This window comes from Salvelinus fontinalis, chromosome 28 (genome assembly GCF_029448725.1).
Source record: "Salvelinus fontinalis isolate EN_2023a chromosome 28, ASM2944872v1, whole genome shotgun sequence".
NCBI classification, from domain to species: Eukaryota; Metazoa; Chordata; class Actinopteri; order Salmoniformes; family Salmonidae; genus Salvelinus; species Salvelinus fontinalis.
This window is the reverse complement of record NC_074692.1, coordinates 43,095,100-43,121,894: the sequence shown is the minus strand read 5'-3', so window position 1 is coordinate 43,121,894 and position 26,795 is coordinate 43,095,100. Positions and strand designations below refer to the sequence as shown.

Below are 26,795 nucleotides of genomic sequence, written 5' to 3'. Positions count from 1 at the left end.
AGAGGTACATCACTCTGAAACACAGCCAAGACACAGAGGTACATCACTCTGAAACACAGCCAGGACACAGAGGTACATCACTCTGAAACACAGCCAGGACACAGAGGTACATCACTCTGAAACACAGCCAACACAGAGGTATATCACTCTGAAACACAGCCAAGACACAGAGGTACATCACTCTGAAACACAGCCAGGACACAGAGGTACATCACTCTGAAACACAGCCAGGACACAGAGGTACATCACTCTGAAACACAGCCAGGACACAGAGGTACATCACTCTGAAACACAGCCAAGACACAGAGGTACATCACTCTGAAACACAGCCAAGACACAGAGGTACATCACTCTGAAACACAGCCAGGACACAGAGGTACATCACTCTGAAACACAGCCAGGACACAGAGGTACATCACTCTGAAACACAGCCAGGACACAGAAGTACATCACTCTGAAACACAGCCAACACAGAGGTACATCACTCTGAAACACAGCCAAGACAGAGAGGTACATCACTCTGAAACACAGCCAACAGACAGAGGTACATCACTCTGAAACACAGCCAACAGACAGAGGTACATCACTCTGAAACACAGCCAACAGACAGAGGTACATCACTCTGAAACACAGCCAGGACACAGAGGTACATCACTCTGAAACATAGCCAACAGACAGAGGTACATCACTCTGAAACACAGCCAACAGACAGAGGTACATCACTCTGAAACACAGCCAAGACACAGAGGTACATCACTCTGAAACACAGCCAGGACACAGAGGTACATCACTCTGAAACACAGCCAGGACACAGAGGTACATCACTCTGAAACACAGCCAACACAGAGGTATATCACTCTGAAACACAGCCAAGACACAGAGGTACATCACTCTGAAACACAGCCAGGACACAGAGGTACATCACTCTGAAACACAGCCAGGACACAGAGGTACATCACTCTGAAACACAGCCAGGACACAGAGGTACATCACTCTGAAACACAGCCAGGACACAGAGGTACATCACTCTGAAACACAGCCAAAACACAGAGGTACATCACTCTGAAACACAGCCAAGACACAGAGGTACATCACTCTGAAACACAGCCAGGACACAGAGGTACATCACTCTGAAACACAGCCAGGACACAGAGGTACATCACTCTGAAACACAGCCAGGACACAGAGGTACATCACTCTGAAACACAGCCAGGACACAGAGGTACATCACTCTGAAAAACAGCCAACACAGAGGTACATCACTCTGAAACACAGCAAAGACAGAGAGGTACATCACTCTGAAACACAGCCAACAGACAGAGGTACATCACTCTGAAACACAGCCAACAGACAGAGGTACATCACTCTGAAACACAGCCAACAGACAGAGGTACATCACTCTGAAACACAGCCAGGACACAGAGGTACATCACTCTGAAACACAGCCAACAGACAGAGGTACATCACTCTGAAACACAGCCAACAGACAGAGGTACATCACTCTGAAACACAGCCAAGACACAGAGGTACATCACTCTGAAACACAGCCAGGACACAGAGGTACATCACTCTGAAACACAGCCAAGACACAGAGGTACATCACTCTGAAACACAGCCAGGACACAGAGATACATCACTCTGAAACACAGCCAACACAGAGGTACATCACTCTGAAACACAGCCAAGACAGAGAGGTACATCACTCTGAAACACAGCCAACAGACAGAGGTACATCACTCTGAAACACAGCCAGGGCACAGAGGTACATCACTCTGAAACACAGCCAACAGACAGAGGTATATCACTCTGAAACACAGCCAACAGACAGAGGTACATCACTCTGAAACACAGCCAACAGACAGAGGTACATCACTCTGAAACACAGCCAGGACACAGAGGTACATCACTCTGAAACACAGCCAACACAGAGGTACATCACTCTGAAACACAGCCAACACAGAGATACATCACTCTGAAACACAGCCAACAGACAGAGGTACATCACTCTGAAACACAGCCAACACAGAGGTACATCACTCTGAAACACAGCCAAGACACAGAGGTACATCACTCTGAAACACAGCCAGGACACAGAGGTACATCACTCTGAAACACAGCCAGGACACAGAGGTACATCACTCTGAAACACAGCCAGGACACAGAGGTACATCACTCTGAAACACAGCCAAGACACAGAGGTACATCACTCTGAAACACAGCCAAGACACAGAGGTACATCACTCTGAAACACAGCCAGGACACAGAGGTACATCACTCTGAAACACAGCCAGGACACAGAGGTACATCACTCTGAAACACAGCCAGGACACAGAGGTACATCACTCTGAAACACAGCCAGGACACAGAAGTACATCACTCTGAAACACAGCCAACACAGAGGTACATCACTCTGAAACACAGCCAAGACAGAGAGGTACATCACTCTGAAACACAGCCAACAGACAGAGGTACATCACTCTGAAACACAGCCAACAGACAGAGGTACATCACTCTGAAACACAGCCAACAGACAGAGGTACATCACTCTGAAACACAGCCAGGACACAGAGGTACATCACTCTGAAACATAGCCAACAGACAGAGGTACATCACTCTGAAACACAGCCAACAGACAGAGGTACATCACTCTGAAACACAGCCAAGACACAGAGGTACATCACTCTGAAACACAGCCAGGACACAGAGGTATATCACTCTGAAACACAGCCAAGACACAGAGGTACATCACTCTGAAACACAGCCAACAGACAGAGGTATATCACTCTGAAACACAGCCAACAGACAGAGGTACATCACTCTGCAACACAGCCAACAGATAGAGGTACATCACTCTGAAACACAGCCAGGACACAGAGGTACATCACTCTGAAACACAGCCAACACAGAGATACATCACTCTGAAACACAGCCAACACAGAGATACATCACTCTGAAACACAGCCAACAGACAGAGGTACATCACTCTGAAACACAGCCAGGACACAGAGGTACATCACTCTGAAACACAGCCAACAGACAGAGGTACATCACTCTGAAACACAGCCAACACAGAGGTACATCACTCTGAAACACAGCCAACACAGAGGTACATCACTCTGAAACACAGCCAGGACACAGAGGTACATCACTCTGAAACACAGCCAACACAGAGGTACATCACTATGAAACACAGCCAACACAGAGGTACATCACTGTCCAAGCTAATACTGTACACAGGGATCTATGGAGAGTTGCCTACTGTATGCTACGTTAACCCACAGATTGATAGGGGCACCATATATAATATGTGTGAGGAGGTAGACACGTCAGGGCTGTGGGTTCAATTCCAGCTGGGGCCAACCATATGAAAACAGTAGTGTACTGCCTACATACATTAAGTCACTTTGGATAAAAACCTCTATTAAAATGGCATATATTTAGTTCTACAGTGTTTACCATAATGACCAGCAACTGTAGATACTGTAGGTGCCGTACAGACGTGTGTATTACCTGAACGAGCAAGTACTGTAGATAGGTGCAGGTAGGTGAGATGGGTATCTTACCTTGATGACCAGGTAGATGTCTGGGGAGGGGTATGTGATGGAGAAGATGGCTGCTCGGGAGAGGGTGGAGTGGTCCGTCTGTGGCGTGTGGGGTTTCAGGAACCCTTTAAACTGGTCTGAGTTCAGATCACAGTAGAAGTTCTCGGATATCTGAGGAAGTCAAACAGAGAGCGTCAGCGTTAGAGTTCACCTGGTGGTGGATTACATGAGTGTCCATTCATCTTATGGTAGATAATATGGCTGGAGTGGCACCAACCGGAAAGAAATTACAGAAATAGTGGAGAGACTACCTGAACCTACCTACCTTGTCCAATAAGAAACGCTCATTTACAATTTCCGTTGCTAAATGCTATGGTGTGCCCTAATGAACTAATTCCCGTATAGGAATTAGTACAGGGACACAGGCCTTTTTCCTCATCCTACGTTCCAGCTGGTTTGTGTCCGACAGGCACATGGTATATTAGAGACTGGTCACCATACAGAGTGCTGTTGAACCCATTCCCTCACCCAGCTGAGAGCTCTACTCTAAATCACCACCACGCAGACAGTAGTCTGGCCCTACTGTAATACCACACAGACAGTAGTCTGTCCCTACTGTAATACCACACAGACAGTAGTCTGTCCCTACTGTAATACCACACAGACAGTAGTCTGTCCCTACTGTAATACCACGCAGACAGTAGTCTGTCCCTACTGTAATACCACACAGACAGTAGTCTGTCCCTACTGTAATACCACACAGACAGTAGTCTGTCCCTACTGTAATACCACACAGACAGTAGTCTGTCCCTACTGTAATACCACACAGACAGTAGTCTGGCCCTACTGTAATACCACACAGACAGTAGTCTGTCCCTACTGTAATACCACGCAGACAGTAGTCTGTCCCTACTGTTGTACCACGCAGACAGTAGTCTGTCCCTACTGTAATACCACGCAGACAGTAGTCTGGCCCTACTGTAATACCGCGCAGACAGTAGTCTGGCCCTACTGTAATACCACGCAGACAGTAGTCTGTCCCTACTGTAATACCACGCAGACAGTAGTCTGGCCCTACTGTAATACCACACAGACAGTAGTCTGTCCCTACTGTAATACCACACAGACAGTAGTCTGTCCCTACTGTAATACCACACAGACAGTAGTCTGTCCCTACTGTAATACCACGCAGACAGTAGTCTGTCCCTACTGTAATACCACACAGACAGTAGTCTGTCCCTACTGTAATACCACACAGACAGTAGTCTGTCCCTACTGTAATACCACACAGACAGTAGTCTGTCCCTACTGTAATACCACACAGACAGTAGTCTGTCCCTACTGTAATACCACACAGACAGTAGTCTGTCCCTACTGTAATACCACACAGACAGTAGTCTGTCCCTACTGTAATACCACACAGACAGTAGTCTGTCCCTACTGTAATACCACACAGACAGTAGTCTGTCCCTACTGTAATACCACACAGACAGTAGTCTGTCCCTACTGTAATACCACACAGACAGTAGTCTGTCCCTACTGTAAAACCACACAGACAGTAGTCTGTCCCTACTGTAATACCACGCAGACAGTAGTCTTTCCATACTGTAATACCACGTAGACAGTAGTCTGTCCCTACTGTAATACCACGCAGACAGTAGTCTGTCCCTACTGTAATACCACACAGACAGTAGTCTGTCCCTACTGTAATACCGCGCCGACAGTAGTCTGTCCCTACTGTAATACCGCACAGACAGTAGTCTGTCCCTACTGTAATACCGCACAGACAGTAGTCTGTCCCTACTGTAATACCGCACAGACAGTAGTCTGTCCCTACTGTAATACCGCGCAGACAGTAGTCTGTCCCTACTGTAATACCGCGCAGACAGTAGTCTGTCCCTACTGTAATACCACACAGACAGTAGTCTGTCCCTACTGTAATACCACACAGACAGTAGTCTGTCCCTACTGTAATACCACGCAGACAGTAGTCTGTCCCTACTGTAATACCACGCAGACAGTAGTCTGTCCCTACTGTAATACCACGCAGACAGTAGTCTGTCCCTACTGTAATACCGCGCAGACAGTAGTCTGTCCCTACTGTAATACCGCGCAGACAGTAGTCTGTCCCTACTGTAATACCGCACAGACAGTAGTCTGTCCCTACTGTAATACCGCGCAGACAGTAGTCTGTCCCTACTGTAATACCACACAGACAGTAGTCTGTCCCTACTGTAATACCGCACAGACAGTAGTCTGTCCCTACTGTAATACCACACAGACAGTAGTCTGTCCCTACTGTAATACCGCGCAGACAGTAGTCTGTCCCTACTGTAATACCGCGCAGACAGTAGTCTGTCCCTACTGTAATACCGCGCAGACAGTAGTCTGTCCCTACTGTAATACCGCACAGACAGTAGTCTGTCCCTACTGTAATACCGCGCAGACAGTAGTCTGTCCCTACTGTAATACCGCGCAGACAGTAGTCTGTCCCTACTGTAATACCGCGCAGACAGTAGTCTGTCCCTACTGTAATACCGCGCAGACAGTAGTCTGTCCCTACTGTAATACCACACAGACAGTAGTCTGTCCCTACTGTAATACCACACAGACAGTAGTCTGTCCCTACTGTAATACCACACAGACAGTAGTCTGTCCCTACTGTAATACCACACAGACAGTAGTCTGTCCCTACTGTAATACCACACAGACAGTAGTCTGTCCCTACTGTAATACCGAACAGACAGTAGTCTGTCCCTACTGTAATACCGAACAGACAGTAGTCTGTCCCTACTGTAATACCGCGCAGACAGTAGTCTGTCCCTACTGTAATACCACGCAGACAGTAGTCTGTCCCTACTGTAATACCACGCAGACAGTAGTCTGTCCCTACTGTAATACCACGCAGACAGTAGTCTGTCCCTACTGTAATACCACGCAGACAGTAGTCTGTCCCTACTGTAATACCACGCAGACAGTAGTCTGTCCCTACTGTAATACCGCACAGACAGTAGTCTGTCCCTACTGTAATACCGCGCAGACAGTAGTCTGTCCCTAATGTAATACCGCGCAGAAAGTAGTCTGTCCCTACTGTAATACCTCGCAGACAGTAGTCTGTCCCTACTGTAATACCACACAGACAGTAGTCTGTCCCTACTGTAATACCACACAGACAGTAGTCTGTCCCTACTGTAATACCACACAGACAGTAGTCTGTCCCTACTGTAATACCACACAGACAGTAGTCTGTCCCTACTGTAAAACCACACAGACAGTAGTCTGTCCCTACTGTAATACCACGCAGACAGTAGTCTTTCCATACTGTAATACCACGTAGACAGTAGTCTGTCCCTACTGTAATACCACGCAGACAGTAGTCTGTCCCTACTGTAATACCACACAGACAGTAGTCTGTCCCTACTGTAATACCGCGCCGACAGTAGTCTGTCCCTACTGTAATACCACACAGACAGTAGTCTGTCCCTACTGTAATACCGCACAGACAGTAGTCTGTCCCTACTGTAATACCGCACAGACAGTAGTCTGTCCCTACTGTAATACCGCGCAGACAGTAGTCTGTCCCTACTGTAATACCGCGCAGACAGTAGTCTGTCCCTACTGTAATACCACGCAGACAGTAGTCTGTCCCTACTGTAATACCACACAGACAGTAGTCTGTCCCTACTGTAATACCGCGCAGACAGTAGTCTGTCCCTACTGTAATACCACGCAGACAGTAGTCTGTCCCTACTGTAATACCGCGCAGACAGTAGTCTGTCCCTACTGTAATACCACGCAGACAGTAGTCTGTCCCTACTGTAATACCGCGCAGACAGTAGTCTGTCCCTACTGTAATACCGCACAGACAGTAGTCTGTCCCTACTGTAATACCACGCAGACAGTAGTCTGTCCCTACTGTAATACCACACAGACAGTAGTCTGTCCCTACTGTAATACCGCACAGACAGTAGTCTGTCCCTACTGTAATACCGCGCAGACAGTAGTCTGTCCCTACTGTAATACCGCGCAGACAGTAGTCTGTCCCTACTGTAATACCGCGCAGACAGTAGTCTGTCCCTACTGTAATACCGCACAGACAGTAGTCTGTCCCTACTGTAATACCGCGCAGACAGTAGTCTGTCCCTACTGTAATACCGCGCAGACAGTAGTCTGTCCCTACTGTAATACCGCGCAGACAGTAGTCTGTCCCTACTGTAATACCGCGCAGACAGTAGTCTGTCCCTACTGTAATACCGCGCAGACAGTAGTCTGTCCCTACTGTAATACCACACAGACAGTAGTCTGTCCCTACTGTAATACCACACAGACAGTAGTCTGTCCCTACTGTAATACCACACAGACAGTAGTCTGTCCCTACTGTAATACCACACAGACAGTAGTCTGTCCCTACTGTAATACCACACAGACAGTAGTCTGTCCCTACTGTAATACCACGCAGACAGTAGTCTGTCCCTACTGTAATACCGAACAGACAGTAGTCTGTCCCTACTGTAATACCGCGCAGACAGTAGTCTGTCCCTACTGTAATACCGCGCAGACAGTAGTCTGTCCCTACTGTAATACCACGCAGACAGTAGTCTGTCCCTACTGTAATACCACGCAGACAGTAGTCTGTCCCTACTGTAATACCACGCAGACAGTAGTCTGTCCCTACTGTAATACCACGCAGACAGTAGTCTGTCCCTACTGTAATACCACACAGACAGTAGTCTGTCCCTACTGTAATACCGCACAGACAGTAGTCTGTCCCTACTGTAATACCGCGCAGACAGTAGTCTGTCCCTAATGTAATACCGCGCAGAAAGTAGTCTGTCCCTACTGTAATACCTCGCAGACAGTAGTCTGTCCCTACTGTAATACCACACAGACAGTAGTCTGTCCCTACTGTAATACCACACAGACAGTAGTCTGTCCCTACTGTAATACCACACAGACAGTAGTCTGTCCCTACTGTAATACCACACAGACAGTAGTCTGTCCCTACTGTAAAACCACACAGACAGTAGTCTGTCCCTACTGTAAAACCACACAGACAGTAGTCTGTCCCTACTGTAATACCACACAGACAGTAGTCTGTCCCTACTGTAATACCACGCAGACAGTAGTCTGTCCCTACTGTAATACCACACAGACAGTAGTCTGTCCCTACTGTAATACCACGCAGACAGTAGTCTGTCCCTACTGTAATACCACGCAGACAGTAGTATGTCCCTACTGTAATTCCACGCAGACAGCAGTCTGTCCCTACTGTAATACCACGCAGACAGTAGTCTGTCCCTACTGTAATACCACGCAGACAGTCGTCTGTCCCTGCTGTAATACCACGCAGACAGTAGTCTGTCCCTACTGTAATACCACACAGACAGTAGTCTGTCCCTACTGTAATACCACACAGACAGTAGTCTGTCCCTACTGTAATACCACACAGACAGTAGTCTGTCCCTACTGTAAAACCACACAGACAGTAGTCTGTCCCTACTGTAATACCACACAGACAGTAGTCTGTCCCTACTGTAAAACCACACAGACAGTAGTCTGTCCCTACTGTAATACCACACAGACAGTAGTCTGTCCTTACTGTAATACCACACAGACAGTAGTCTGTCCCTACTGTAATACCACACAGACAGTAGTCTGTCCCTACTGTAATACCACACAGACAGTAGTCTGTCCCTACTGTAAAACCACACAGACAGTAGTCTGTCCCTACTGTAAAACCACACAGACAGTAGTCTGTCCCTACTGTAATACCACACAGACAGTAGTCTGTACCTACTGTAAAACCACACAGACAGTAGTCTGTCCCTACTGTAATACCACGCAGACAGTAGTCTTTCCATACTGTAATACCACGTAGACAGTAGTCTGTCCCTACTGTAATACCACGCAGACAGTAGTCTGTCCCTACTGTAATACCACACAGACAGTAGTCTGTCCCTACTGTAATACCGCGCAGACAGTAGTCTGTCCCTACTGTAATACCACACAGACAGTAGTCTGTCCCTACTGTAATACCGCACAGACAGTAGTCTGTCCCTACTGTAATACCGCACAGACAGTAGTCTGTCCCTACTGTAATACCGCGCAGACAGTAGTCTGTCCCTACTGTAATACCGCGCAGACAGTAGTCTGTCCCTACTGTAATACCACACAGACAGTAGTCTGTCCCTACTGTAATACCACACAGACAGTAGTCTGTCCCTACTGTAATACCACGCAGACAGTAGTCTGTCCCTACTGTAATACCACGCAGACAGTAGTCTGTCCCTAATGTAATACCGCGCAGACAGTAGTCTGTCCCTACTGTAATACCACGCAGACAGTAGTCTGTCCCTACTGTAATACCGCGCAGACAGTAGTCTGTCCCTACTGTAATACCACGCAGACAGTAGTCTGTCCCTACTGTAATACCGAACAGACAGTAGTCTGTCCCTACTGTAATACCGCGCAGACAGTAGTCTGTCCCTACTGTAATACCGCGCAGACAGTAGTCTGTCCCTACTGTAATACCGCGCAGACAGTAGTCTGTCCCTACTGTAATTCCACGCAGACAGTAGTCTGTCCCTACTGTAATACCACGCAGACAGTAGTCTGTCCCTACTGTAATACCACGCAGACAGTAGTCTGTCCCTACTGTAATACCACACAGACAGTAGTCTGTCCCTACTGTAATACCGCACAGACAGTAGTCTGTCCCTACTGTAATACCGCGCAGACAGTAGTCTGTCCCTAATGTAATACCGCGCAGAAAGTAGTCTGTCCCTACTGTAATACCGCGCAGACAGTAGTCTGTCCCTACTGTAATACCACACAGACAGTAGTCTGTCCCTACTGTAATACCACACAGACAGTAGTCTGTCCCTACTGTAATACCACACAGACAGTAGTCTGTCCCTACTGTAATACCACACAGACAGTAGTCTGTCCCTACTGTAAAACCACACAGACAGTAGTCTGTCCCTACTGTAAAACCACACAGACAGTAGTCTGTCCCTACTGTAATACCACACAGACAGTAGTCTGTCCCTACTGTAATACCACGCAGACAGTAGTCTTTCCCTACTGTAATACCACGCAGACAGTAGTCTGTCCCTACTGTAATACCACGCAGACAGTAGTCTGTCCCTACTGTAATACCACACAGACAGTAGTCTGTCCCTACTGTAATACCACACAGACAGTAGTCTGTCCCTACTGTAATACCACGCAGACAGTAGTATGTCCCTACTGTAATTCCACGCAGACAGCAGTCTGTCCCTACTGTAATACCACGCAGACAGTAGTCTGTCCCTACTGTAATACCACGCAGACAGTCGTCTGTCCCTGCTGTAATACCACGCAGACAGTCGTCTGTCCCTGCTGTAATACCACGCAGACAGTCGTCTGGCCCTGCTGTAATACCACGCAGACAGTAGTCTGTCCCTACTGTAATACCACGCAGACAGTAGTCTGTCCCTACTGTAATACCACACAGACAGTAGTCTGTCCCTACTGTAATACCACACAGACAGTAGTCTGTCCCTACTGTAATACCACACAGACAGTAGTCTGTCCCTACTGTAATACCACACAGACAGTAGTCTGTCCCTACTGTAATACCACACAGACAGTAGTCTGTCCCTACTGTAAAACCACACAGACAGTAGTCTGTCCCTACTGTAAAACCACACAGACAGTAGTCTGTCCCTACTGTAAAACCACACAGACAGTAGTCTGTCCCTACTGTAATACCACACAGACAGTAGTCTGTCCCTACTGTAATACCACACAGACAGTAGTCTGTCCCTACTGTAATACCACGCAGACAGTAGTCTGTCCCTACTGTAATACCACACAGACAGTAGTCTGTCCCTACTGTAATACCACACAGACAGTAGTCTGTCCCTACTGTAATACCACACAGACAGTAGTCTGTCCCTACTGTAAAACCACACAGACAGTAGTCTGTCCCTACTGTAAAACCACACAGACAGTAGTCTGTCCCTACTGTAATACCACACAGACAGTAGTCTTTCCATACTGTAATACCGTGCAGACAGTAGTCTTTCCATACTGTAATAACACGCAGACAGTAGTCTGTCCCTACTGTAATACCGCGCAGACAGTAGTCTGTCCCTACTGTAATACCACACAGACAGTAGTCTGTCCCTACTGTAATACCACGCAGACAGTAGTCTGTCCCTACTGTAATACCGCACAGACAGTAGTCTCTCCCTACTGTAATACCGCACTGACAGTAGTCTGTCCCTACTGTAATACCACGCAGACAGTAGTCTGTCCCTACTGTAATACCACACAGACAGTAGTCTGTCCCTACTGTAATACCACACAGACAGTAGTCTGTCCCTACTGTAATACCACACAGACAGTAGTCTGTCCCTACTGTAATATCGCGCAGACAGTAGTCTGTCCCTACTGTAATACCGCGCAGACAGTAGTCTGTCCCTACTGTAATACCGCGCAGACAGTAGTCTGTCCCTACTGTAATACCGCACAGACAGTAGTCTGTCCCTACTGTAATACCGCGCAGACAGTAGTCTGTCCCTACTGTAATACCGCGCAGACAGTAGTCTGTCCCTACTGTAATACCGCGCAGACAGTAGTCTGTCCCTACTGTAATACCGCGCAGACAGTAGTCTGTCCCTACTGTAATACCGCGCAGACAGTAGTCTGTCCCTACTGTAATACCACACAGAAAGTAGTCTGTCCCTACTGTAATACCACACAGACAGTAGTCTGTCCCTACTGTAATACCACACAGACAGTAGTCTGTCCCTACTGTAATACCACACAGACAGTAGTCTGTCCCTACTGTAATACCACACAGACAGTAGTCTGTCCCTACTGTAATACCACGCAGACAGTAGTCTGTCCCTACTGTAATACCGAACAGACAATAGTCTGTCCCTACTGTAATACCGCGCAGACAGTAGTCTGTCCCTACTGTAATACCGCGCAGACAGTAGTCTGTCCCTACTGTAATACCACGCAGACAGTAGTCTGTCCCTACTGTAATACCACGCAGACAGTAGTCTGTCCCTACTGTAATACCACGCAGACAGTAGTCTGTCCCTACTGTAATACCACGCAGACAGTAGTCTGTCCCTACTGTAATACCACACAGACAGTAGTCTGTCCCTACTGTAATACCGCACAGACAGTAGTCTGTCCCTACTGTAATACCGCGCAGACAGTAGTCTGTCCCTAATGTAATACCGCGCAGAAAGTAGTCTGTCCCTACTGTAATACCGCGCAGACAGTAGTCTGTCCCTACTGTAATACCGCGCAGACAGTAGTCTGTCCCTACTGTAATACCGCGCAGACAGTAGTCTGTCCCTACTGTAATACCACGCAGACAGTAGTCTGTCCCTAATGTAATACCGCGCAGACAGTAGTCTGTCCCTACTGTAATACCACGCAGACAGTAGTCTGTCCCTACTGTAATACCGCGCAGACAGTAGTCTGTCCCTACTGTAATACCACGCAGACAGTAGTCTGTCCCTACTGTAATACCGAACAGACAGTAGTCTGTCCCTACTGTAATACCGCGCAGACAGTAGTCTGTCCCTACTGTAATACCGCGCAGACAGTAGTCTGTCCCTACTGTAATACCGCGCAAACAGTAGTCTGTCCCTACTGTAATACCACGCAGACAGTAGTCTGTCCCTACTGTAATACCACGCAGACAGTAGTCTGTCCCTACTGTAATACCACGCAGACAGTAGTCTGTCCCTACTGTAATACCACACAGACAGTAGTCTGTCCCTACTGTAATACCGCACAGACAGTAGTCTGTCCCTACTGTAATACCGCGCAGACAGTAGTCTGTCCCTAATGTAATACCGCGCAGAAAGTAGTCTGTCCCTACTGTAATACCGCGCAGACAGTAGTCTGTCCCTACTGTAATACCACACAGACAGTAGTCTGTCCCTACTGTAATACCACACAGACAGTAGTCTGTCCCTACTGTAATACCACACAGACAGTAGTCTGTCCCTACTGTAATACCACACAGACAGTAGTCTGTCCCTACTGTAAAACCACACAGACAGTAGTCTGTCCCTACTGTAAAACCACACAGACAGTAGTCTGTCCCTACTGTAATACCACACAGACAGTAGTCTGTCCCTACTGTAATACCACACAGACAGTAGTCTTTCCCTACTGTAATACCACGCAGACAGTAGTCTGTCCCTACTGTAATACCACGCAGACAGTAGTCTGTCCCTACTGTAATACCACACAGACAGTAGTCTGTCCCTACTGTAATACCACACAGACAGTAGTCTGTCCCTACTGTAATACCACGCAGACAGTAGTATGTCCCTACTGTAATTCCACGCAGACAGCAGTCTGTCCCTACTGTAATACCACGCAGACAGTAGTCTGTCCCTACTGTAATACCACGCAGACAGTCGTCTGTCCCTGCTGTAATACCACGCAGACAGTCGTCTGTCCCTGCTGTAATACCACGCAGACAGTCGTCTGGCCCTGCTGTAATACCACGCAGACAGTAGTCTGTCCCTACTGTAATACCACGCAGACAGTAGTCTGTCCCTACTGTAATACCACACAGACAGTAGTCTGTCCCTACTGTAATACCACACAGACAGTAGTCTGTCCCTACTGTAATACCACACAGACAGTAGTCTGTCCCTACTGTAATACCACACAGACAGTAGTCTGTCCCTACTGTAATACCACACAGACAGTAGTCTGTCCCTACTGTAAAACCACACAGACAGTAGTCTGTCCCTACTGTAAAACCACACAGACAGTAGTCTGTCCCTACTGTAAAACCACACAGACAGTAGTCTGTCCCTACTGTAATACCACACAGACAGTAGTCTGTCCCTACTGTAATACCACACAGACAGTAGTCTGTCCCTACTGTAATACCACGCAGACAGTAGTCTGTCCCTACTGTAATACCACACAGACAGTAGTCTGTCCCTACTGTAATACCACACAGACAGTAGTCTGTCCCTACTGTAATACCACACAGACAGTAGTCTGTCCCTACTGTAAAACCACACAGACAGTAGTCTGTCCCTACTGTAAAACCACACAGACAGTAGTCTGTCCCTACTGTAATACCACACAGACAGTAGTCTTTCCATACTGTAATACCGTGCAGACAGTAGTCTTTCCATACTGTAATAACACGCAGACAGTAGTCTGTCCCTACTGTAATACCGCGCAGACAGTAGTCTGTCCCTACTGTAATACCACACAGACAGTAGTCTGTCCCTACTGTAATACCACGCAGACAGTAGTCTGTCCCTACTGTAATACCGCACAGACAGTAGTCTCTCCCTACTGTAATACCGCACTGACAGTAGTCTGTCCCTACTGTAATACCACGCAGACAGTAGTCTGTCCCTACTGTAATACCGCGCAGACAGTAGTCTGTCCCTACTGTAATACCACGCAGACAGTAGTCTGTCCCTACTGTAATACCACGCAGACAGTAGTCTGTCCCTACTGTAATACCACACAGACAGTAGTCTGTCCCTACTGTAATACCGCACAGACAGTAGTCTGTCCCTACTGTAATACCGCGCAGACAGTAGTCTGTCCCTAATGTAATACCGCGCAGAAAGTAGTCTGTCCCTACTGTAATACCGCGCAGACAGTAGTCTGTCCCTACTGTAATACCACACAGACAGTAGTCTGTCCCTACTGTAATACCACACAGACAGTAGTCTGTCCCTACTGTAATACCACACAGACAGTAGTCTGTCCCTACTGTAATACCACACAGACAGTAGTCTGTCCCTACTGTAAAACCACACAGACAGTAGTCTGTCCCTACTGTAAAACCACACAGACAGTAGTCTGTCCCTACTGTAATACCACACAGACAGTAGTCTGTCCCTACTGTAATACCACGCAGACAGTAGTCTTTCCCTACTGTAATACCACGCAGACAGTAGTCTGTCCCTACTGTAATACCACGCAGACAGTAGTCTGTCCCTACTGTAATACCACACAGACAGTAGTCTGTCCCTACTGTAATACCACACAGACAGTAGTCTGTCCCTACTGTAATACCACGCAGACAGTAGTATGTCCCTACTGTAATTCCACGCAGACAGCAGTCTGTCCCTACTGTAATACCACGCAGACAGTAGTCTGTCCCTACTGTAATACCACGCAGACAGTCGTCTGTCCCTGCTGTAATACCACGCAGACAGTCGTCTGTCCCTGCTGTAATACCACGCAGACAGTCGTCTGGCCCTGCTGTAATACCACGCAGACAGTAGTCTGTCCCTACTGTAATACCACGCAGACAGTAGTCTGTCCCTACTGTAATACCACACAGACAGTAGTCTGTCCCTACTGTAATACCACACAGACAGTAGTCTGTCCCTACTGTAATACCACACAGACAGTAGTCTGTCCCTACTGTAATACCACACAGACAGTAGTCTGTCCCTACTGTAATACCACACAGACAGTAGTCTGTCCCTACTGTAAAACCACACAGACAGTAGTCTGTCCCTACTGTAAAACCACACAGACAGTAGTCTGTCCCTACTGTAAAACCACACAGACAGTAGTCTGTCCCTACTGTAATACCACACAGACAGTAGTCTGTCCCTACTGTAATACCACACAGACAGTAGTCTGTCCCTACTGTAATACCACGCAGACAGTAGTCTGTCCCTACTGTAATACCACACAGACAGTAGTCTGTCCCTACTGTAATACCACACAGACAGTAGTCTGTCCCTACTGTAATACCACACAGACAGTAGTCTGTCCCTACTGTAAAACCACACAGACAGTAGTCTGTCCCTACTGTAAAACCACACAGACAGTAGTCTGTCCCTACTGTAATACCACACAGACAGTAGTCTTTCCATACTGTAATACCGTGCAGACAGTAGTCTTTCCATACTGTAATAACACGCAGACAGTAGTCTGTCCCTACTGTAATACCGCGCAGACAGTAGTCTGTCCCTACTGTAATACCACACAGACAGTAGTCTGTCCCTACTGTAATACCACGCAGACAGTAGTCTGTCCCTACTGTAATACCGCACAGACAGTAGTCTCTCCCTACTGTAATACCGCACTGACAGTAGTCTGTCCCTACTGTAATACCACGCAGACAGTAGTCTGTCCCTACTGTAATACCACACAGACAGTAGTCTGTCCCTACTGTAATACCACACAGACAGTAGTCTGTCCCTACTGTAATACCACACAGACAGTAGTCTGTCCCTACTGTAATATCGCGCAGACAGTAGTCTGTCCCTACTGTAATACCGCGCAGACAGTAGTCTGTCCCTACTGTAATACCGCGCAGACAGTAGTCTGTCCCTACTGTAATACCGCACAGACAGTAGTCTGTCCCTACTGTAATACCGCGCAGACAGTAGTCTGTCCCTACTGTAATACCGCGCAGACAGTAGTCTGTCCCTACTGTAATACCGCGCAGACAGTAGTCTGTCCCTACTGTAATACCGCGCAGACAGTAGTCTGTCCCTACTGTAATACCGCGCAGACAGTAGTCTGTCCCTACTGTAATACCACACAGAAAGTAGTCTGTCCCTACTGTAATACCACACAGACAGTAGTCTGTCCCTACTGTAATACCACACAGACAGTAGTCTGTCCCTACTGTAATACCACACAGACAGTAGTCTGTCCCTACTGTAATACCACACAGACAGTAGTCTGTCCCTACTGTAATACCACGCAGACAGTAGTCTGTCCCTACTGTAATACCGAACAGACAATAGTCTGTCCCTACTGTAATACCGCGCAGACAGTAGTCTGTCCCTACTGTAATACCACGCAGACAGTAGTCTGTCCCTACTGTAATACCACGCAGACAGTAGTCTGTCCCTACTGTAATACCACGCAGACAGTAGTCTGTCCCTACTGTAATACCACGCAGACAGTAGTCTGTCCCTACTGTAATACCACGCAGACAGTAGTCTGTCCCTACTGTAATACCACACAGACAGTAGTCTGTCCCTACTGTAATACCGCACAGACAGTAGTCTGTCCCTACTGTAATACCGCGCAGACAGTAGTCTGTCCCTAATGTAATACCGCGCAGAAAGTAGTCTGTCCCTACTGTAATACCGCGCAGACAGTAGTCTGTCCCTACTGTAATACCGCGCAGACAGTAGTCTGTCCCTACTGTAATACCACACAGACAGTAGTCTGTCCCTACTGTAATACCACACAGACAGTAGTCTGTCCCTACTGTAATACCACACAGACAGTAGTCTGTCCCTACTGTAAAACCACACAGACAGTAGTCTGTCCCTACTGTAAAACCACACAGACAGTAGTCTGTCCCTACTGTAAAACCACACAGACAGTAGTCTGTCCCTACTGTAATACCACACAGACAGTAGTCTGTCCCTACTGTAATACCACGCAGACAGTAGTCTTTCCCTACTGTAATACCACGCAGACAGTAGTCTGTCCCTACTGTAATACCACGCAGACAGTAGTCTGTCCCTACTGTAATACCACACAGACAGTAGTCTGTCCCTCCTGTAATACCACACAGACAGTAGTCTGTCCCTACTGTAATACCACGCAGACAGTAGAATGTCCCTACTGTAATTCCACGCAGACAGCAGTCTGTCCCTACTGTAATACCACGCAGACAGTCGTCTGTCCCTACTGTAATACCACGCAGACAGTCGTCTGTCCCTGCTGTAATACCACGCAGACAGTCGTCTGTCCCTGCTGTAATACCACGCAGACAGTCGTCTGGCCCTGCTGTAATACCACGCAGACAGTAGTCTGTCCCTACTGTAATACCACGCAGACAGTAGTCTGTCCCTACTGTAATACCACACACACAGTAGTCTGTCCCTACTGTAATACCACACAGACAGTAGTCTGTCCCTACTGTAATACCACACAGACAGTAGTCTGTCCCTACTGTAATACCACACAGACAGTAGTCTGTCCCTACTGTAATACCACACAGACAGTAGTCTGTCCCTACTGTAAAACCACACAGACAGTAGTCTGTCCCTACTGTAAAACCACACAGACAGTAGTCTGTCCCTACTGTAAAACCACACAGACAGTAGTCTGTCCCTACTGTAATACCACACAGACAGTAGTCTGTCCCTACTGTAATACCACACAGACAGTAGTCTGTCCCTACTGTAATACCACGCAGACAGTAGTCTGTCCCTACTGTAATACCACACAGACAGTAGTCTGTCCCTACTGTAATACCACACAGACAGTAGTCTGTCCCTACTGTAAAACCACACAGACAGTAGTCTGTCCCTACTGTAAAACCACACAGACAGTAGTCTGTCCCTACTGTAATACCACACAGACAGTAGTCTGTCCCTACTGTAATACCACACAGACAGTAGTCTGTCCCTACTGTAATACCACACAGACAGTAGTCTGTCCCTACTGTAAAACCACACAGACAGTAGTCTGTCCCTACTGTAAAACCACACAGACAGTAGTCTGTCCCTACTGTAAAACCACACAGACAGTAGTCTGTCCCTACTGTAATACCACACAGACAGTAGTCTGTCCCTACTGTAATACCACACAGACAGTAGTCTGTCCCTACTGTAATACCACGCAGACAGTAGTCTGTCCCTACTGTAATACCACACAGACAGTAGTCTGTCCCTACTGTAATACCACACAGACAGTAGTCTGTCCCTACTGTAAAACCACACAGACAGTAGTCTGTCCCTACTGTAAAACCACACAGACAGTAGTCTGTCCCTACTGTAATACCACACAGACAGTAGTCTTTCCATACTGTAATACCGTGCAGACAGTAGTCTTTCCATACTGTAATACCACGCAGACAGTAGTCTGTCCCTACTGTAATACCGCGCAGACAGTAGTCTGTCCCTACTGTAATACCGCACAGACAGTAGTCTGTCCCTACTGTAATACCACGCAGACAGTAGTCTGTCCCTACTGTAATACCGCACAGACAGTAGTCTGTCCCTACTGTAATACCGCACAGACAGTAGTCTGTCCCTACTGTAATACCACACAGACAGTAGTCTGTCCCTACTGTAATACCACACAGAAAGTAGTCTGTCCCTACTGTAATACCACGCAGACAGTAGTCTGTCCCTACTGTAATACCGCACAGACAGTAGTCTGTCCCTACTGTAATACCACGCAGACAGTAGTCTGTCCCTACTGTAATACCACGCAGACAGTAGTCTGTCCCTACTGTAATACCGCACAGACAGTAGTCTGTCCCTACTGTAATACCACGCAGACAGTAGTCTGTCCCTACTGTAATACCACACAGACAGTAGTCTGTCCCTACTGTAATACCACACAGACAGTAGTCTGTCCCTACTGTAATACCACGCAGACAGTAGTCTGTCCCTACTGTAATACCGCGCAGACAGTAGTCTGTCCCTACTGTAATACCACGCAGACAGTAGTCTGTCCCTACTGTAATACCGCACAGACAGTAGTCTGTCCCTACTGTAATTCCGCACAGACAGTAGTCTGTCCCTACTGTAATACCACGCAGACAGTAGTCTGTCCCTACTGTAATACCGCGCAGACAGTAGTCTGTCCCTACTGTAATACCACACAGACAGTAGTCTGTCCCTACTGTAATACCGCGCAGACAGTAGTCTGTCCCTACTGTAATACCGCACAGAAAGTAGTCTGTCCCTACTGTAATACCACGCAGACAGTAGTCTGTCCCTACTGTAATACCACACAGACAGTAGTCTGTCCCTACTGTAATACCACACAGACAGTAGTCTGTCCCTACTGTAATGCCACACAGACAGTAGTCTGTCCCTACTGTAATACAACACAGACAGTAGTCTGTCCCTAATGTAATACCGCGCAGACAGTAGTCTGTCCCTACTGTAATACCGCGCAGACAGTAGTCTGTCCCTACTGTAATACCACGCAGACAGTAGTCTGTCCCTACTGTAATACCACACAGACAGTAGTCTGTCCCTACTGTAATACCACACAGACAGTAGTCTGTCCCTACTGTAATACCACACAGACAGTAGTCTGTCCCTACTGTAATACCACACAGACAGTAGTCTGTCCCTACTGTAAAACCACACAGACAGTAGTCTGTCCCTACTGTAAAACCACACAGACAGTAGTCTGTCCCTACTGTAATACCACACAGACAGTAGTCTGTCCCTACTGTAATACCACGCAGACAGTAGTCTTTCCATACTGTAATACCACGCAGACAGTAGTCTGTCCCTACTGTAATACCACGCAGACAGTAGTCTGTCCCTACTGTAATACCACGCAGACAGTAGTCTGTCCCTACTGTATTACCACACAGACAGTAGTCTGTCCCTACTGTAATACCACGCAGACAGTAGTATGTCCCTACTGTAATACCACGCAGACAGCAGTCTGTCCCTACTGTAATACCACGCAAACAGTAGTCTGTCCCTACTGTAATACCACGCAGACAGTCCTCTGTCCCTGCTGTAATACCACGCAGACAGTCGTCTGTCCCTGCTGTAATACCACACAGACAGTCGTCTGTCCCTGCTGTAACACCACGCAGACAGTCGTCTGGCCCTACTGTAATACCACGCAGACAGTAGTCTGTCCCTACTGTAATACCACGCAGACAGTAGTCTATCCCTACTGTAATACCACACAGACAGTAGTCTGTCCCTACTGTAATACCACACAGACAGTAGTCTGTCCCTACTGTAATACCATGCAGACAGTAGTCTGTCCCTACTGTAATACCACGCAGACAGTAGTCTGTCTCTACTGTAATACCACGCAGACAGTAGTCTGTCCCTACTGTAATACCACGCAGACAGTAGTCTGGCCCTACTGTAATACCACACAGACAGTAGTCTGTCCCTACTGTAATACCACACAGACAGTAGTCTGTCCCTACTGTAATACCACAAAGACAGTAGTCTGTCCCTACTGTAATACCACGCAGACAGTAGTCTGGCCCTACTGTAATACCACGCAGACAGTAGTCTGTCCCTACTGTAATACCACGCAGACAGTAGTCTGTCCCTACTGTAATACCACACAGACAGTAGTCTGGCCCTACTGTAATACCACGCAGACAGTAGTCTGTCCCTACTGTAAAACCACACAGATAGTAGTCTGTCTCTACTGTAATACCACACAGACAGTAGTCTGTCCCTACTGTAATACCACACAGACAGTAGTCTGTCCCTACTGTAATACCACACAGACAGTAGTCTGTCCCTACTGTAATACCACGCAGACAGTAGTCTGTCCCTACTGTAATACCACGCAGACAGCAGTCTGTCCCTACTGTAATACCGCGCAGACAGTAGTCTGTCCCTACTGTAATACCACACAGACAGTAGTCTGTCCCTACTGTAATACCACACAGACAGTAGTCTGTCCCTACTGTAATACCACGCAGACAGTAGTCTGGCCCTACTGTAATACCACGCAGACAGTAGTCTGTCCCTACTGTAATACCACGCAGACAGTAGTCTGTCCCTACTGTAATACCACGCAGACAGTAGTCTGTCCCTACTGTAATACCACGCAGACAGTAGTCTGTCCCTACTGTAATACCACGCAGACAGTAGTCTGTCCCTACTGTAACAGCACGCAGACAGTAGTCTGTCCCTACTGTAATACCACGCAGACAGTAGTCTGTCCCTACTGTAATACCACGCAGACAGTAGTCTGTCCCTACTGTAATACCACGCAGACAGTAGTCTGTCCCTACTGTAATACCACACAGACAGTAGTCTGTCCCTACTGTAATACCACGCAGACAGTAGTCTGTCTCTACTGTAATACCACACAGACAGTAGTCTGTCCCTACTGTAATACCACACAGACAGTAGTCTGTCCCTACTGTAATACCACGCAGACAGTAGTCTGTCCCTACTGTAATACCACGCAGACAGTAGTCTGTCCCTACTGTAATACCACGCAGACAGCAGTCTGTCCCTACTGTAGTACCGCGCAGACAGTAGTCTGTCCCTACTGTAATACCACACAGACAGTAGTCTGTCCCTACTGTAATACCACGCAGACAGTAGTCTGTCCCTACTGTAATACCGCACAGACAGTAGTCTGTCCCTACTGTAATACCACGCAGACAGTAGTCTGTCCCTACTGTAATACCACGCAGACAGTAGTCTGTCCCTTCTGTAATACCGCACAGACAGTAGTCTGTCCCTACTGTAATACCACGCAGACAGTAGTCTGTCCCTACTGTAATACCACACAGACAGTAGTCTGTCCCTACTGTAATACCACACAGACAGTAGTCTGTCCCTACTGTAATACCACGCAGACAGTAGTCTGTCCCTACTGTAATACCACGCAGACAGTAGTCTGTCCCTACTGTAATACCGCGCAGACAGTAGTCTGTCCCTACTGTAATACCGCACAGACAGTAGTCTGTCCCTACTGTAATACCGCACAGACAGTTGTCTGTCCCTACTGTAATACCACGCAGACAGTAGTCTGTCCCTACTGTAATACCGCGCAGACAGTAGTCTGTCCCTACTGTAATACCACACAGACAGTAGTCTGTCCCTACTGTAATACCACGCAGACAGTAGTCTGTCCCTACTGTAATACCGCACAGACAGTAGTCTGTCCCTACTGTAATACCACGCAGACAGTAGTCTGTCCCTACTGTAATACCACGCAGACAGTAGTCTGTCCCTACTGTAATACCACGCAGACAGTAGTCTGTCCCTACTGTAATACCACACAGACAGTAGTCTGTCCCTACTGTAATACCGCGCAGACAGTAGTCTGTCCCTACTGTAATACCGCGCAGACAGTAGTCTGTCCCTACTGTAATACCGCGCAGACAGTAGTCTGTCCCTACTGTAATACCACGCAGACAGTAGTCTGTCCCTACTGTAATACCACACAGACAGTAGTCTGTCCCTACTGTAATACCACACAGACAGTAGTCTGTCCCTACTGTAATACCACACAGACAGTAGTCTGTCCCTACTGTAATACCACACAGACAGTAGTCTGTCCCTACTGTAATACCACACAGACAGTAGTCTGTCCCTACTGTAATACCGCACAGACAGTAGTCTGTCCCTACTGTAATACCGCGCAGACAGTAGTCTGTCCCTACTGTAATACCGCACAGACAGTAGTCTGTCCCTACTGTAATACCGCGCAGACAGTAGTCTGTCCCTACTGTAATACCGCGCAGACAGTAGTCTGTCCCTACTGTAATACCACGCAGACAGTAGTCTGTCCCTACTGTAATACCACACAGACAGTAGTCTGTCCCTACTGTAATACCACACAGACAGTAGTCTGTCCCTACTGTAATACCACACAGACAGTAGTCTGTCCCTACTGTAATACCACACAGACAGTAGTCTGTCCCTACTGTAATACCACGCAGACAGTAGTCTTTCCATACTGTAATACCACGCAGACAGTAGTCTGTCCCTAATGTAATACCGCGCAGACAGTAGTCTGTCCCTACTGTAATACCACACAGACAGTAGTCTGTCCCTACTGTAATACCACACAGACAGTAGTCTGTCCCTACTGTAATACCACGCAGACAGTAGTATGTCCCTACTGTAATACCACGCAGACAGCAGTCTGTCCCTACTGTAATACCACGCAAACAGTAGTCTGTCCCTACTGTAATACCACGCAGACAGTCCTCTGTCCCTGCTGTAATACCACGCAGACAGTCGTCTGTCCCTGCTGTAATACCACGCAGACAGTCGTCTGTCCCTGCTGTAATACCACGCAAACAGTCGTCTGGCCCTACTGTAATACCACGCAGACAGTAGTCTGTCCCTACTGTAATACCACGCAGACAGTAGTCTATCCCTACTGTAATACCACACAGACAGTAGTCTGTCCCTACTGTAATACCACACAGACAGTAGTCTGTCCCTACTGTAATACCACGCAGACAGTAGTCTGTCCCTACTGTAATACCATGCAGACAGTAGTCTGTCCCTACTGTAATACCACGCAGACAGTAGTCTGTCTCTACTGTAATACCACGCAGACAGTAGTCTGTCCCTACTGTAATACCACGCAGACAGTAGTCTGTCCCTACTGTAATACCACACAGACAGTAGTCTGTCCCTACTGTAATACCACGCAGACAGTAGTCTGTCCCTACTGTAATACCACGCAGACAGTAGTCTGTCCCTACTGTAATACCACACAGACAGTAGTCTGTCCCTACTGTAATACCACACAGACAGTAGTCTGTCCCTACTGTAATACCACGCAGACAGTAGTCTGGCCCTACTGTAATACCACGCAGACAGTAGTCTGTCCCTACTGTAATACCACGCAGACAGTAGTCTGTCCCTACTGTAATACCACACAGACAGTAGTCTGGCCCTACTGTAATACCACGCAGACAGTAGTCTGTCCCTACTGTAAAACCACACAGATAGTAGTCTGTCTCTACTGTAATACCACACAGACAGTAGTCTGTCCCTACTGTAATACCACACAGACAGTAGTCTGTCCCTACTGTAATACCACGCAGACAGTAGTCTGGCCCTACTGTAATACCGCGCAGACAGTAGTCTGTCCCTACTGTAATACCACACAGACAGTAGTCTGTCCCTACTGTAATACCACACAGACAGTAGTCTGTCCCTACTGTAATACCACGCAGACAGTAGTCTGGCCCTACTGTAATACCACGCAGACAGTAGTCTGGCCCTACTGTAATACCACGCAGACAGTAGTCTGTCCCTACTGTAATACCACGCAGACAGTAGTCTGTCCCTACTGTAATACCACGCAGACAGTAGTCTGTCCCTACTGTAATACCACGCAGACAGTAGTCTGTCCCTACTGTAATACCACGCAGACAGTAGTCTGTCCCTACTGTAATACCACGCAGACAGTAGTCTGGCCCTACTGTAATACCACGCAGACAGTAGTCTGTCCCTACTGTAATACCACACAGACAGTAGTCTGTCCCTACTGTAATACCACACAGACAGTAGTCTGTCCCTACTGTAATACCACGCAGACAGTAGTCTGTCCCTACTGTAATACCACACAGACAGTAGTCTGGCCCTACTGTAATACCACGCAGACAGTAGTCTGTCCCTACTGTAAAACCACACAGATAGTAGTCTGTCTCTACTGTAATACCACACAGACAGTAGTCTGTCCCTACTGTAATACCACACAGACAGTAGTCTGTCCCTACTGTAATACCACGCAGACAGTAGTCTGTCCCTACTGTAATACCACGCAGACAGCAGTCTGTCCCTACTGTAATACCGCGCAGACAGTAGTCTGTCCCTACTGTAATACCACACAGACAGTAGTCTGTCCCTACTGTAATACCACACAGACAGTAGTCTGTCCCTACTGTAATACCACGCAGACAGTAGTCTGGCCCTACTGTAATACCACGCAGACAGTAGTCTGTCCCTACTGTAATACCATGCAGACAGTAGTCTGTCCCTACTGTAATACCACGCAGACAGTAGTCTGTCCCTACTGTAATACCACGCAGACAGTAGTCTGTCCCTACTGTAATACCACGCAGACAGTAGTCTGTCCCTACTGTAATACCACACAGACAGTAGTCTGTCCCTACTGTAATACCACGCAGACAGTAGTCTGGCCCTACTGTAATACCACGCAGACAGTAGTCTGTCCCTACTGTAATACCACACAGACAGTAGTCTGTCCCTACTGTAATACCACACAGACAGTAGTCTGTCCCTACTGTAATACCACGCAGACAGTAGTCTGTCTCTACTGTAATACCACACAAACAGTAGTCTGTCCCTACTGTAATACCACACAGACAGTAGTCTGTCCCTACTGTAATACCACGCAGACAGTAGTCTGTCCCTACTGTAATACCACGCAGACAGCAGTCTGTCCCTACTGTAATACCGCGCAGACAGTAGTCTGTCCCTACTGTAATACCACACAGACAGTAGTCTGTCCCTACTGTAATACCACACAGACAGTAGTCTGTCCCTACTGTAATACCACGCAGACAGTAGTCTGGCCCTACTGTAATACCACGCAGACAGTAGTCTGGCCCTACTGTAATACCACGCAGACAGTAGTCTGGCTCTAGGAATGACCACACAACATTTCTGTGGTATTCTGGATACAAAGTTATGGAACACTTTTCTGTAAGTGTCCTTATGAATGCATAAGAAATTATTCATCTCTGAAGTGTCATTATTGAATGTTTCGTAACACTTTACCTGTACTCATCATCATCATACAGCATACATA

General features: G+C 47.5%; 1 protein-coding gene across 1 annotated transcript in view; it reads right to left on the bottom strand.

The window, feature by feature from the left end:
* LOC129825786 (dedicator of cytokinesis protein 8-like) overlaps positions 1-26,795 on the bottom strand; it is a 111,267-nt gene that overhangs the window by 49,582 nt on the left and 34,890 nt on the right. Inside the window, exon 9 of the mRNA XM_055885928.1 lies at positions 3,564-3,713. Coding sequence (XP_055741903.1) covers positions 3,564-3,713 — 150 coding nt within the window. The remainder of the gene's footprint in view (positions 1-3,563; positions 3,714-26,795) is intronic.